This window comes from Cricetulus griseus, assembly GCF_003668045.3.
Source record: "Cricetulus griseus strain 17A/GY chromosome 1 unlocalized genomic scaffold, alternate assembly CriGri-PICRH-1.0 chr1_0, whole genome shotgun sequence".
In the NCBI taxonomy this organism is placed as follows: domain Eukaryota; kingdom Metazoa; phylum Chordata; class Mammalia; order Rodentia; family Cricetidae; genus Cricetulus; species Cricetulus griseus.
Window position 1 is genome coordinate 260,445,897 of NW_023276806.1, and position 13,851 is coordinate 260,459,747.

General features: G+C 51.5%; 1 protein-coding gene across 2 annotated transcripts; it reads left to right on the forward strand.

Moving 5' to 3' along the window:
* The first annotated feature begins 500 nt into the window (after positions 1 to 500).
* Rrp1 (ribosomal RNA processing 1) lies at positions 501 to 13,478 on the forward strand. 2 transcript variants are annotated; one of them, XM_027394354.1, is made up of 13 exons: positions 501 to 693; positions 1,508 to 1,590; positions 2,738 to 2,795; positions 4,380 to 4,465; positions 4,854 to 4,915; positions 8,168 to 8,297; positions 8,383 to 8,447; positions 8,594 to 8,787; positions 10,030 to 10,106; positions 10,912 to 11,009; positions 11,238 to 11,257; positions 12,052 to 12,171; positions 12,882 to 13,478. In XM_027394354.1, the coding sequence occupies exons 1-13, from the start codon at positions 561 to 563 to the stop codon at positions 13,073 to 13,075; spliced, it is 1,320 nt and encodes a 439-aa protein (XP_027250155.1). In that variant the 5' UTR covers positions 501 to 560; the 3' UTR covers positions 13,076 to 13,478. The 2 variants fall into 2 exon arrangements, with proteins under 2 accessions (XP_027250155.1, XP_027250156.1); XM_027394355.2 differs by having other exon boundaries at positions 556 to 693; positions 8,172 to 8,297.
* The last annotated feature ends 373 nt before the right edge of the window (positions 13,479 to 13,851 follow it).

Consider the following 13,851-nt stretch of genomic DNA (forward strand, 5'->3'; position numbering starts at 1 on the left):
CCTTTAAGATAGTTGTTCTTCTGCACCTTGTTCCAAAACCTGTGCCATGATAGCTTTCTTGCTTTCCTCTCGGTTGTTGGGAAGAGTATGCTCTTTAAGAGGCTTGGCGGGGTGGACTTCCCTGGGGATCCGGACATATCTGGGCTCTGGGTAAGGCCCACAGTTCTCAGTGGTGCAGGGACAGGATGCTGAGCAAGGGGCGGCTCCACGCAGCCCTCCAGGGATGGGCGTTGCAGTTAAGGGCAGGCAGGGCCAAATCAAGGCCTTCTTGTAATGGAGCCGCTCCTGCTGAGCACTATGCGGGTTTTCCAAGAATCAGAGCTGCTCCAGCCACCAAGACACCAGGCTTCCATCCACCCTGCAGGCTGCTATTGCGCCTTCCGGACACTGAGGGGCAGCAGCGTGCGTCGGCGTCGTCCAGGACGTTTGACGTTTAGCAGTGTTGTGTCGCCGTACAGTGACGGACGACATAGCGCTGTCGCGCAGATGTGACGCAACGCTTGTCGTCACTGGAGCGCCCTAGCGGGAAGCGCCGAGTGCGTGGTCCCGGGGTTCTCATCATGGCTCCTGGGGTGCCGCTCCCGCCGGAGATCCAGCTGGCGCAGCGCCTGGCGGGCAATGAGCAGGTGACGCGGGACCGCGCGGTGCGCAAGCTGCGGAAGTACATCATGGCCAGGACGCAGCGGGCCGCAGGTACGCGGGCGGGCGCGTGGGCGGGCTCGGAACCTCCGTCGCGTGGGTCCCACGGGCCCGGCTCGCCGGTGGTTCTCCTGGCTCAGGCCGTCCCTGGCTGATGCACGCTTTTCTTCCTCCGTAGTTTTTTGCTCGTGGTCTTTGGCCCTTACCAGCGTTCTGTGTACTTAACGGAGTGGCCTCGGCCTTCCCATAACATGAATTGCTAGGTCGTCTCTATGCTCTGGTCATCGAACAGCGACCCCCTGCCTGCAGCCTCGGCTTTTTCTTGGCAATCCCTTCACGGATGCAAACTCTAGAGTACCTGACCAGTGCTTTGGCTGAGGTCGCGTCCCTATGCTTTAGGAAGCGACACAGGGCAGTTTCCCATGCTGCGACCAGAGAACCGCAACTTGGGAGATGAGCCTCCCTGAATGATGGTTGTGTCCTTTGCCAGCCTGAAGGAGTAATTTTCACCGTTTAGTCTCTGAGATGTAACAGAAAAGCTACAACTCCTTGGTCTAACAGTGGCTTAATTATCACTGCATTAACTATGCGCACCATCCAGGCCGGTATATGTTGAGCTTTAACCTGTGGGACTAATACTTGTCACGTAGCTGGTGCGTGAAGCTACTGGGGGAGCTCCTGTAATCACAGGTATAGCAGTTCTGTTGGAGGATGTTTTGGGGAGGGGCTGGCTGCCCAATTCCTGCACATTTTAAGATTCTGGAGTAATTCGGGCAGTCAGTCATGCTTCCTTCTGGCTCTGCAAGGCAGACTCCAGGGTCCACTGAGTGTATCAGTGAGTCCACTGACTGCTGCTCTTGTGATCTAGGTGGTTTTACTCCGGATGAGCTGCTGAAGATATGGAAAGGGCTGTTTTACTGCATGTGGATGCAGGACAAGCCCCTACAGCAGGTGAGTGAATGGCAGATAGCAGAAGAAACTGGACAGGAATGGATGGACGGACACACGTTTGTCCTTCTTTAACATGGCCAGGGACTTGGGTAGAGTCACCCAGCTTCTATCCCTTGTTATGTGTGGCTGGCAGGGCTGGGGCCTGTGGTAGGACAGTCCCAGCACTTGGGAAGGATGGGAATGGTTGGCTGACCAGAGCATCTTAGTGACATGGTGGCAAACAGCGTAAGCCAGGGTGGGCTGAAATTGTTGGAAACCCAGTGCTGATACGGTGGAAAGTAAGGGCAGAATCCAGGTCTCCAGGGAGGGCATTTCGCCTGCAGGCCTTTTAGAACAGCTGTTCGAAGTTTGTGAATTGTTTACACAGTTGGAGGGGGTCTTCTTTTTTTTTTTTTTTGTTTTTCTTTCTTTTTAAATTTTTTTTCAAACTTTTTTTATTTGAATTAGAAACAGGATTGTTTTATATGACAATCCCAGTTCCCTTCACCCACCCGTCCTCCCCTACCACCCTCCCCCAACTAAATTTTTTTTTGGTTTTTCGAGACAGGGTTTCTCTGTGTAGCTTTGGAGCCTATCCTGGCACTCGCTCTGGAGACCAGACTAGCCTCGAACTCACAGAGATCTGTCTGCCTCTGCCTCCCGAGTGCTGGGATTAAAGGCGTGTGCCACCAATGCCCGGCTGGAGGGATCTTACATGCACTTTCCTGACTCAGATTCTTGTACCTGCTAAAACAACCATCTCTTCAGGGGGAGGTTCTGGAATCTTAGCCAGTGTACTGGGTAATGCTCAACAGCAAGGGACAGAAAGATAGCAAGTGATTCATGTGTCTGCTTGGCCTCATTTCCTGCTAGAGAGACAGCTGTGTCTCAAGGCTCCTTTCTGTCTTGCCATGATGTCTGGGGCTGTCGTCCTCTTGTGCAGGGCCACTACCCTTAGTGAGGCCAGCACGGATTCTTGTGGTTTATAGGGAGAGTCTGATGACTTCCACAGAGTAGGCCTTTCGCAGCAAGGAGACATACAGAATTTGGAGGCCGCTGGATGGAAGCCAGCTGGCAGCTTGTTCTTTGTGTGGTGTGAGTGGTCATTGGTAGTGTTTGTACGGTGGTGCTTCAGGGCCTGAGGGTGTGCCTCCTGTTTCCCTCACAGGAAGATCTAGGAAGGACCATTTCCCAGCTCATCCATGCTTTTCAGACTACAGAGACACGTGAGTACATCACAGAAGCCAGGCCTGTTCCTGTCACACCAGAGTCGCTGAGATGCAGAGCTACCAATGTGTTCTCAGACCTCAAGCTACAGAGAGGTGGCTGGCTGTGTGGAAGCTTGTGCTGGGGAACATGGTCCAGTACTCAGTCTGTACTCACCCAGGTTACCAACCAGACACGGCTCAGGAGTGAAAGGCTGGATTCCACCTGATAGCTACCACGCCCACTCCATTCATTTAATTCATTCACTTATTCATCCAATAATCGTTTATTTCTTTATTTATACTTTATGTGTGTTGGTATTTTGCCTGTGTGTATGGCTATGTGAGGGTATCAGATCTTGGAGTTACAGACAGTTGTGAGCTGCTATGTGGGTGCTGGGAATTGAACATGGGTCCTCTGGAAGAGCAGCCAGTGCTCTTAAACCACTGAGCCAACTCATTTTCTTAGTGCAGTGGTTCTCAACCTTGCTAATGCTGTAGCTCTTCAGTACAGTTCCTCTGTCATGTGACCCCAACCATAAATTATTTGCATTGCTACTTCCTAACTGTAGTTTTGCTACTGTTAATGAATCATAATGTAAATACCTGTGTTTTCTGATGGTCCCAGGTGACCCCTGTGAAAGGGTAATTCAACCCCAGAGTTGAGAACCACTGTCTTAGTGTATTTTCTAGCTCTTCCGTTTTCATGCATGTCCCATATCCTGCCTACCAAATCACCTAGGCAGCTTTTGAAAATCCTGAGATCTAGAACCTGGCCCAGGCCAGCCCAGCCCTGGGGCATAGCCTGGCCCTGGCTTTGGTGCTGCCTGAGGGCAGTCCTGACAGAGAAGCTGGAGGCTTGTGCTCATGTCCTCAGTGAGCTGGGCTTTGGTTGTATTAGACCAACGTTGGCAAATTATGGGGATGTGTGTTATACATTGTCTCAGTTGGGAGAATCTCTATGTTGGCATAGAATTTTGTAAAGAGGAGTTGCCTTCCTTGTATTCTAGTACCAAAGCTTCCCAAGGCTATTTCCTCTTCATTCTACAGATGGTGCCTTTCTTTGGTTGAGTGAGATTAGGCAGCGCCCACCCTCAGGACCTGTGTTAGTGCTCCAGCACAGCCCCTCTGTTTACTCTGGTTACGTTTTGAAGTACCTAGGGTTTAGAGCTTACCCTGGGATTTTGGGGGCACAGTTCAGTCTTTGCGCCTTGTACTTGGCTCATCTGTTACCTGCAGGGCTAATGGATCTAGTTGGGCAGTGCCAGGCCTCTGCCTACAGTTTTGCTTTGGTGACTTCTTGCTGAAGTCTAGCTTGGGTGTCAGGAGGTCCTCAGTCCAAGTCAAGGCAGAGACAAAGAGGCCCCGGAGGATATGTTCCCAGTAGACACTGCTTTTGCCTGTACCTTGCTTCCTCTTTGTGCATTTGTTCAGGTAACAGTGACAGCTTGGTCTGAACTCTGTGGAGCCTGAAACTCTTCGTTCTGAGCCCTGTGAATGAATACACAGGCAGGGAGTTGCAGGGCTGCCCACAAGGGGCTTCTGCAGGTGTGCTGCCCCTCCCCCACGGCTCTGGTGTTCATGTGTGTGCTCTCTTCCCTCTAGAGCACCTGTTCCATCGGGCATTCTGGCAGACCATGATCCGAGAGTGGGTGGGCATCGACCGACTGCGCCTGGACAAGTTCTATATGGTGAGACACAAAGCCGGCGACCCCAAAGCTCAGGGGTGAAGGGGTCAGCAAGGGCTGCAGTGCTGCTATAGCTTGAAGTCCCCATCTTGAGGGTCAATAGGAGTTCAAAGAAGGATTTGCTTCAGTCCTCCTAAAGGAGTCAGCCATTGTGACTGCCAGTAAACCCTGGTCCTAGCACATGGCAGGAAGGGAACCGAGTCCCCCTGTCTGTGAAGATCCTTTTCTGGCTCGGGGTCCTGAGGGTGCAGTGTCATGTCCACCAATATCCATCCTGTCCAAGGCACTCCACCCAGGCAAGCAGCTTGGGACAGGAGGCTTCTAGGACATGGGGAAGCTGGGTGACCTGTTGACTGACCTCTCACTAACATGAATTTCTTTTGTGTCCAAGCTCATGAGGTTGGTGCTGCGAGAGTCACTGAAGGTCGTGAAAACCCACGGATGGGAAGAAAGGTGGGTCCACATTGAGAGTCGGATCTCACGGGCCGGTTAGGGAGGGCACCTGTAGCCTCTGGCTCATCTCAGGAATCCTGAGTTTCTCTTGTGATTCTTTGTTTTAGGGAGGTGGCCTTTGTGGCACTGTGCCACAATGGTGCTGAATTGAGCCATTTTATAAAGTAAAATGGTTCAGATGATTCTGTCTTCTCTGAACTGTGCTATCCCAGTCGTGTATGTCTGTAGTCAGGCAGAATTGTGTGCACTGGTCATAACAGGCATACAGCTAAAGGCCTCTCTTCTTGTTTTGTTTTTTGGGTTTTTTTTTTAGAGATAGGATTTTTCTGTATAGCCCTGGCTGTCCTCAGAGATCTGCCTGCCTCTGCCTCCTGAGGGCTAGGATTAAAGGTGTGTGCCACCATTGCCTGGCTTTACTTAACATTATTTATATTTTTATTTTTATTTTTTTGTTTTTCGAGACAGGGTTTCTCTGTGTAGCCTTGGCTGTCCTGGAACTTACTCTGTAGACCAGGCTGGCCTCTGCCCTCCAAGTGCTGGGATTAAAGGCATGTGACACCACTGTCCAACCATTTAACATTTTCTAAAGAAATAAATGTTTCTACTCTTTTTCCTAACTCTTACCCATCATCAAAAACTCCAGTTTTTTGTTGTTGCTTTGTTTTTTTTTTTTTTTTTTTAGACAGTGTCTCTATATAGCTGTGGTTGGCTTGTAACTTACTATGTAGACCAGGCTGGTCTTGAGCTCACAGAGATCTGCCTGGTCTCCTGAATGCTGGGATTAAAGGTGTGTCACCATGCCTATTGACCTGAAGAGAAATTTTAACTCCAGCATGTAGTTGCTTTGGCTCTGCAGAACACTGCAGGTGTGTCTACATGGTGCTGCACCTGGTTCTTCCTTTTTCTTCTGTTTTGTTGTGGTGAGGGCAGCAAGAGGAGAAAGGCCTAGAGCAAAAACTTACGTGGATTGTAAAAGTCTACATTAGAGAAGTTGACTTCGAATGCTCCAGTACCCAAAGTAACACCCGTTGTCAGCAGCTGCAAGCAGGGAGCTGGGCTTGGAGTGGAGCACCATGCGAGACTGGACATCTGCTGTGAGGGCTAGAGCCACTCTCCCCAGCCCACAGGGCTCTTGTTTCTTTTTTAATCCTTATCGAGTCCTTCAAGACCTGTGGCTCTTAGTCATTCTAGGGCTCAGTTGTGGGTTACTAGTGACTTACACAGTGCTCATTACAGCATTTTGTTTTAGTTGATGTTCTTTGATTTGCTGTTGCAATTTCCTCATGATAACACTGCCGTTTTTGGAGAGCACCCTGAAGGGCCCTGCTGCCTCCCTGGCCTGGCAGGAGCCCCTGCTGTGTGTTTGGTGTGGCACAGCCTGGCTTAGGTGTCTCTGGTGTTTGCCACATGGGATAGTGTCTCATGGAGCTTGCCTGTCTCTGGTCTTTCACTTGGTTTTGTGATTCATCTTGCCATTGGCTGTATCAGGCTTTCTTTTAGGCCACCAACCAGCTCCCAAATCACAACACAGACACTTATTAGTTATGAGTGCTCAGCCTTAGCTTAGGCTCATTTCTTGCTAGCTCTTAAAGCTTAACCTCTGTTTGTCTGTTTTCCCTTGGGCTTTTTACCTTCCCTTTCCCTTTCCCTTTCCCTTTTTCTGTATCTTACTTTCCTGCCGTCTTCATGGCTGGCTGACTGGCGGCTGTGTCCTCTCTTTCTCTCTTGTTCTCTTTGTTCTTCTCTTCTCTTGAGCCTAGATTTCTCCTCCTACTTATTTTCTCTGTCTGCCAGCCCTGCCTATCCCTCTCCTGCCTAGCTATTGGTGGTTCAGCTTTTTATTAGATCAATCAGGTGCCTTAGGCAGGCAAGGTGAAACAACACATCTTTACATAATTAAACAAGTGCAGCAGAAACAAATGTAACACATCTTTACATCGTTTTATTTTTTTTTTTTTTTACTTTTTTTTTTTTTTTTTTTTTTTGGTTTGTCGAGACAGGGTTTCTTTCTGTAGCTTTGGAGCCAGACCTGTAGACCAGGCTGGACTTGAACTCACAGAGATCCTCCTGCCTCTGCCTCCCAAGTGCTGGGTTAAAGGCGTGTACCACCACCTCCCTGCACATCTCTACTTTGTTAAAGCAATGTTCTTCAGCATAAACAAATGTAACACATCTTTTCTTTCTTTCCCCCTGAGCCTGGTAAAGTATCACTTTTCCTTCTGTGGTCAGTGTGAAGCCGTCCAGGTGGCCCTTAGATAGCATGCAGTACTTTTTTAGGCTGCTGGAGGAGGGTCTACATCTTCAGCAGCCCAGGAGTTTCATGTGCACCCAGGCTGCCGAAGACTGCTCATTCTCTGGTACCAGGTCCAGGGCTCTGAGACAGTCTAGCTCAGTGCTGCGACCCTTTAATGCACTTCCTTATGTCCCTCCCCCAACCATAAGATTATTTTTTTTTAAAGATTTTATTTATTTATTATGTATACAACATTCTGCTTCTATGTATATCTGCACACCAGAAGAGGGCACCAGACCTCATAATGGATGGTTGTGAGCCACCATGTGGTTGCTGGGAATTGAACTCAGGACCTCTGGAAGAGCAGTCAGTGCTCTCAACCTCTGAGCCATCTCTCCAGCCCCCCATAAGATTATTTTTATTGCTGCTCCATAACTTTGATTTTGCTAGTGTTATGAATCTGTGTTTTCCAATGGTCTTATGTGACACCCGTGAAAGGGTGGTCAACCCGCAAGGTGGTCATGACCCACATGTTGAGAATCACTGGTCTAACCTGTGTGCCAGGGAGAGTGACAGCCACACAAATTCCTCATGTTGCCAACCAACTGACCATATGACAGGGCCTTTGAAGCCTGTGGATGACCTGTGGCCCCCGGCCCTTGTCGGTGCACCTTCCTCTTGGCTTCTGGTTTGTTCTGCTCTGACACATTTTCCCAAGTAGCAAGGAACAGCCTGCAGAGCATCTCGGGCCATATTTCCATTTGTTTCTTGAAGATAGGAAAGGCCATGTGTGGCCAAGAGCCAGACTCCTGTCATGTTTTCTGGTGCTAACTGTAGCCACACAAACACGGGCCAGGAGAACTCCATTGTGCTGCTCAGACCCAGACTGGTCTCTGCCATTGGTGTGTGGTCAGGTGTGCTTGTGGGTGGTGGCTCCTCCAGAATCCTTGTGGAGGGAGCAGGGACACTGCTGACCTGTGACCACGTGGCTACCACTGCTTTTTTCCTCTCTTCCCCAGACAGATTGAGCAGCTGCTGGAGCTGCTCACCACAGAGATACTGAACCCCGACAGTCAGGCCCCCAATGGGGTGAAGAGCCACTTCCTTGAGATCTTCCTAGAGGAGCTGACCAAAGTGGGCGCTGCAGAGGTAAGGTGGGCTCAGGTGAGGGCTGTGGGGTGTGGTGCATATGCCCAGCACCAAATACACTTCCCACCTCTCCATTTTCCCACAGCTCACAGCAGACCAGAATATGCAGTTCATCGACCCCTTCTGCCAGATAGCAGCCCGCACTAAGGAGTGAGTAGTGGGCACTCCTGGGGTCTGACCTCTCTCCCTCTCTCCCTCTCAGGCTCCAGTGGCCTTTGGCCCTCCATGCCATGAGAGTTGGCATGGTGTGTGAGAGCCCAGCCCAATAGCATCTCTGGTCTCTACTTCACCCTCAGCTCCCTAGTTTTGCATAAGATCACTCGGAGCATCTTTGAGACGATTGTGGAGCAGGCTCCCTTGGCCATTGAAGACCTCATGAATGAACTGGACTCACAGAGTGAGGAGGGGGAAGCAGCGTCAGATGGTGATGAGGAGTCCTCAGAGGATGAGCAGGATCTGCAAGACACACCACCCAGGAGACTGCCTGCAGGTGAGGAGCCCAGGAATCTTGCTGGATTGTTCTGTCTCCTGCTGTCCTCTCCAGAGTCCCTTGGAGCATGGCATAAATACATGTTTATCTCTTAAGTCTGTCTTAGTGCTTGACTCCCGGCTACCAGCTCAGTTCCTGGAGTGCTCCTATCTAAGGCTATAATGCTCCCCGGGTCCTGTGTGGCACCCTGACCTCCCTGTTCACCAGGCAGCATCTACTCTAGTTTTGTTTCTGGTCTGGGTGGGGTTAGGGCTGGAATTCCGGGCCTCATGCACTAGGCAGCTGTTCTAACCTTGAGTCATGCCCAAGCCGTCATCCTGTTCTCACCTGGGATTCTCTACGTCCAGTCAGTCTGTGTCTGACTACACTGCACATTCTGTTTGCAAATGGCCCCTGAAGGGCTTTGGGTTTGGGCCATGCTTGTAGCCATGACTGGAGCCCAGCTTCCTTTGTCTTGATGCTGTGGTCATGGACTCTGAACTGCTGATGTCCTCTCTCAGCTTTGGTGTCAGTGCTGGCAGCCCCTTTGTTGTGGGTCAGCAGAAACACTGCCTGTCCTGTCCTTCTTGGTAGCCCAGTCATCCTAAAAGTTTCCTGGTGCCTCCCGTTGGTGCTTGCTTGTGACTCAGCAAACCATCCTGCAGCTGTTGTCCTTCTTGTCAAAGTGTCCCTCAGCACCACTGTCCAGAAGTCCTTCACCTAAAGACGCTGCTGAATGTGCTGTGGGAGCGTGTGCCTATAATCTCAGTACTTGGGAGGCTGAGGCAGGAGGAATGCCCAAGTTCAAGGCCAACCCTTGAAGGGTTGTACCTTAAAGGGAGTGCCAGGCCAGCCAGAGCTAAACAAGGCCCTGTCTTAACCTTGTTCCCTACCAAAGGCAGTGCAGTCAAATTTCTTGGCATACAACCCAGCTCGGTGTCCTGAGCTGGGCTAAGCATGGCTCCAGTGTCTGTGGCCTACCCTACTGCTGGGACACCTGAGTCTGCCATTGCTGCCCAGGGTGTCTACTGAGATGCTGTTCCTCATATCTACCCCTCTCTCCTGGGATTCTGTTCCTCATCTTTGCCCCCCTCTCCTGGGATGTCGTTCCTCATCTCTGCACTTCCTGGACACCAGCTGCTTGTGCCCTCTCTATCCTGTGCCAGGGCATGACCAAGAGGGTCCTCAGTGCCTTGGTGTTGGTGTTGGGACACCCCTACACCAGGTTTGGTACCTAGAATTCAGGCTCCATTTTGTTTTCAGGCTCCCATAGGGCTGACCCTGAGGCAGACAAGGAGCAGATGTGGGATGATGAAGAAAACACTGGCCCTGTCCTCCAGGTAGGCATCCATGACTGGGGTATAAGGTTGACCTTTACCCTCAGGCCTCACTGCTGGCAGAGAAGACAGTAACAGATATCAAATAGCCTTCATGGAGGCTTTGGGGGAAGGGTGGGTGATGGGCAATTGGGCAGCTCTTGGTAGGTGCTGAGAGGTTGATGCAAGGGCTAAGCAATCCCTGTTGCATCCCGTGGCATTCCTTTTGCTTTGAGCAGGTGGGCTACACCCCCAGGTCTGACCCTATCATTGGGGTGCTGACTTTGAACAGGGTGCCACAGGCTTAGTGGTACCCATTTGGGTCGGAGCTCTGAATCAGCTCAGGAAATGAGTCAGGTGGTTTGGAAAGGTCAACTCTCAGTAAGGCTTTCATACTGGGCCCGTCACATGAGAAAGTTTGAAGTGTTTTGGGTTAAATAAGATGTGTTGGGCTATTTTCACTTGTTTTCTTCCTACCTGTCTGCTGTGGCTAGTAGGGAACTTAGAGAGGACTTTTGTCTCTGCACTCCAGAGGTGGGCTGTAGGCCAGCCACATAGTAAGACCCTGTCTCAAAAAGAAAATAAAGTTGGAGAGCAGGCTGCCTTCTGAACTATGGTGCAGCTTTTGACTGTGCAGCTCTGGAGCAGGGGTGGTGCAGTCTGTCTGCAGGCCTTGCTGGAAGAGTGCCGAGTGGGTCGGCTCTGTTCTGGTGGCTGAGCAGAGAATGCTGCTTTGACCAAGTGTCTCCTCAGCCTGGGAAGGTGGGTTGTCTGTTCAGGTGCTTGGACACTGACTAACGCTTGTATCTCTTGCATCTTTTTGGAACAGTTCGACTATGAGGCGGTGGCTAACAGACTGTTCAAGCTAGCCAGTAGACAGAGCACCCCTTCTGAGAACAGGAAGCGCCTCTACAAAGTGATCCAGAAGTGAGTCAAGAGGCCTGGCCTCACTCTTGCTGCTGTCCGTCATGGTGGTCAGCCTCTTCCTTTCCACACGGCCCCATCCCCGCTGCCTTTGCCGTGTGTTGTCTTGTGAAGTGGCCTGAGCCAGGTGGGAAGGTGTCTCACTGAGATGGTCCCCCATGAGGACTGTAGGCAGGACTGATGTGGTCTGGCAGAACTACGGCTACATGGTGACATTGTCTTCTCTTTCAGGTTGCGGGACCTGGCTGAAGGTGAGGATCTGGTGGGCACTGAGATGGACAGACACACACACACACACACACACACACACACACACACACACACACTGGAGGTGAGGATCTGGTGGGCACTGAGATGGTCTCAAACACATAGCCACCACTCCACCCACCCCACCCCACCCCCTTAGGAAAGGCTTGTGCCTGTGGGGTGGAGTAGTTCCAGTGATCCCTTAGGCATGAGAGGTCTCTGCAGAGGTTTGTTCTGGTGGGAGAAGGGTTAGGCTCCCACGCTCCACCACACTTAGTTGTTCCTCTGTGCTTGTGAGTGCAGCTCAGATGTCATTGCCATTCCTGGCCCCTGGAGGCCTTGCAGCCTTTAACTGTCCTGTTCGGTCTTGCTTGTGGTGCCAGCTTCTCTTCATTCACCAGAATGTACCTTGGTGCTTCGTGCAGGCCTTGAACTTGTGTCCAGTATTTCTGGATGAAGTTCACACTGTAGAGTGTGTGTATAGTGTGTGATGGGTTTTTCCCAGTGCCCAGGAGGCCCTGCAGTACCGAACAGCAGTCACCACTACACACCATAAGCATGTTTCGTCAGACACCACTACACACCATAAGCATGTTTGAGGACTAGACCATGGCTCTGTGCATGTGCCACAGATGGCCTTTCTGGATTTCCCTGCTTCTGAGCTGGTCCTTGTGGACCTGGAGTTTGGGTCTCAGGAGCTTGGTCGTTGCCAAACACATCTAGTCTGGTGTGAGAGCAAGCCTTGCTGAGTGGAGGTGGTGCATGCCCTCAGCACCCTGACTGTCACCCTGGTTCTTAGGCACTTTCCCTGATGATGATGTCCCTGAAAAAGCCTGCAAGAAGCTGCTGGAAGGGAGGCGGGAGCGGAAAAAGAAGAAAAAGAAATGTTTGCCCACATTGCAGCCACAGAATAAGAAAGGTAGGACCCTGGGCAGTGAGTAACATGAACTGCCTCACCCCTCTGTCTCCCCCACCCGCTCTGTAACCCCTGCTGTGGTCCTGCCTTTGCTTAAGGCTTCCTTGCATGCACAAGTCCTGCAGTCCGCCTGGTCTGGGGACCATGACACTCTTCCCTTTTCTGCTTGGTGGCCCTACCCTGAGCTGACAGTCTTTTCATGTGCTAACCTGGTCATGTGCTCACCTCGGACCTGCCCTGTGAAGAGTCACTGGATCCACCCTCTCTCCCACCCAGCTATTTCCACATTGAGGCCCATCCATATTGTTCCCAGCTGGGCAGTGTCTTCCATTAGCCTGCCCTGGGCCTGGCTCCAGATGCAGGCGGGACACTGTCAGCTCTGACACAGTGGGTTGAGTTATGTTTGCTGGCCTTGGGGCACAAACCCTGGCCCATCTCTACCTCTCTCTTTGCATCCTCCTCACACTCTGCTCCATGTCTAGACTTCATCCTGTCCTCTGGCTAGTCTTTCTGGGGATTATTTCCTGAGCCCAACCCTCCTTAGTATCCTGACACTCAGGATTAAGCTCACTGTCCACACAACATGGGTGCTCCCTGGTCAGCAGCCAAAGCTGGTGCTGTCCCTGGTGCTGGCATTGCAGTTAAAGAGTCAGGTGAATGAAACACACTGAGTTGACAAAGCCGCTTGTTCACTAACTTCACTGTGTCCTCAGGGGGAAGCGAGACAGAAGCCTCAAGTGCAGACCCGAGCCCAGGGATAAAGAGGAAGAGGAGCAGGAGGAGGAATGAGAAGGCTGGTCAAAGAGGGCCTCTTGGGAAGCGGAGGAAGCCTGGTGCTAGAGCAAAGGGGGCTGGTGTCCAGCAGCTGGCAGGGAAGAGGAAACGGCCATTGCCGACTGAGAAGTGAGGTGCATGGCCCAAGCCAGCCATCCTTGTAGACAGGATACCGGGCATGCGCCTGTAACCTCTGAATGCCAAGGCTCCCGGCTTCCTATAGGGGAGGGCCAGGAGCAGGATGAAGAAGCAGACTCTCTGTCTAGTGCTGGCCTTCAAGAACGCTTCTGCCTCAGAGCCACTGCCTGCATACCAGTCACTCCTGAGAGTCAAAATCTCACCTGTACTGTGTGCAGTGGAGGCCTCGCCTGATTGTAGCCAGAGGCCAGAGGATTTAGAGTTTGAGTCCAGCCTGGGCCCCAAGAGTCCTCCCTCCCCCAAAATAAGAAAAATGAAACCAAATAACTCCACCTGTGTGGGTACCGTCACCTCTGCCCTGGGCTTGCCCACAATAAACTATGGGTCCTCACAGCACACAGCTGCTTCTGTCTGCCCTTTGTATGGACATCGGTGTGGGGTTGGAAGGGGGCGATGTGTGTATTTTGCCTACTTTTGTGTTTATGTGCATCTGAGAACCCTTGCAAAAGCCTTAGGCAGCTGTGGGTTGGGGCTGTGCATTCCCACCTTGTGAACTTGCATTGTTGAGGGTTTTGGGGGGGTTCCTTTGATTGAGGTGACAGGGCCATGGCAGAGAGGCATGGTTGCTGCCAACACCTCTCTCTGGGACACTGTAATGTATCTGTGGCCACAGCATGTATTGAAACCCCAGCAGGGGGCCTGGACACGACTCACCTCTACTTAGAGTAGACTCAGGCCTGCTGTTATAGGCTAGTCTGGGGTTACAGGGTG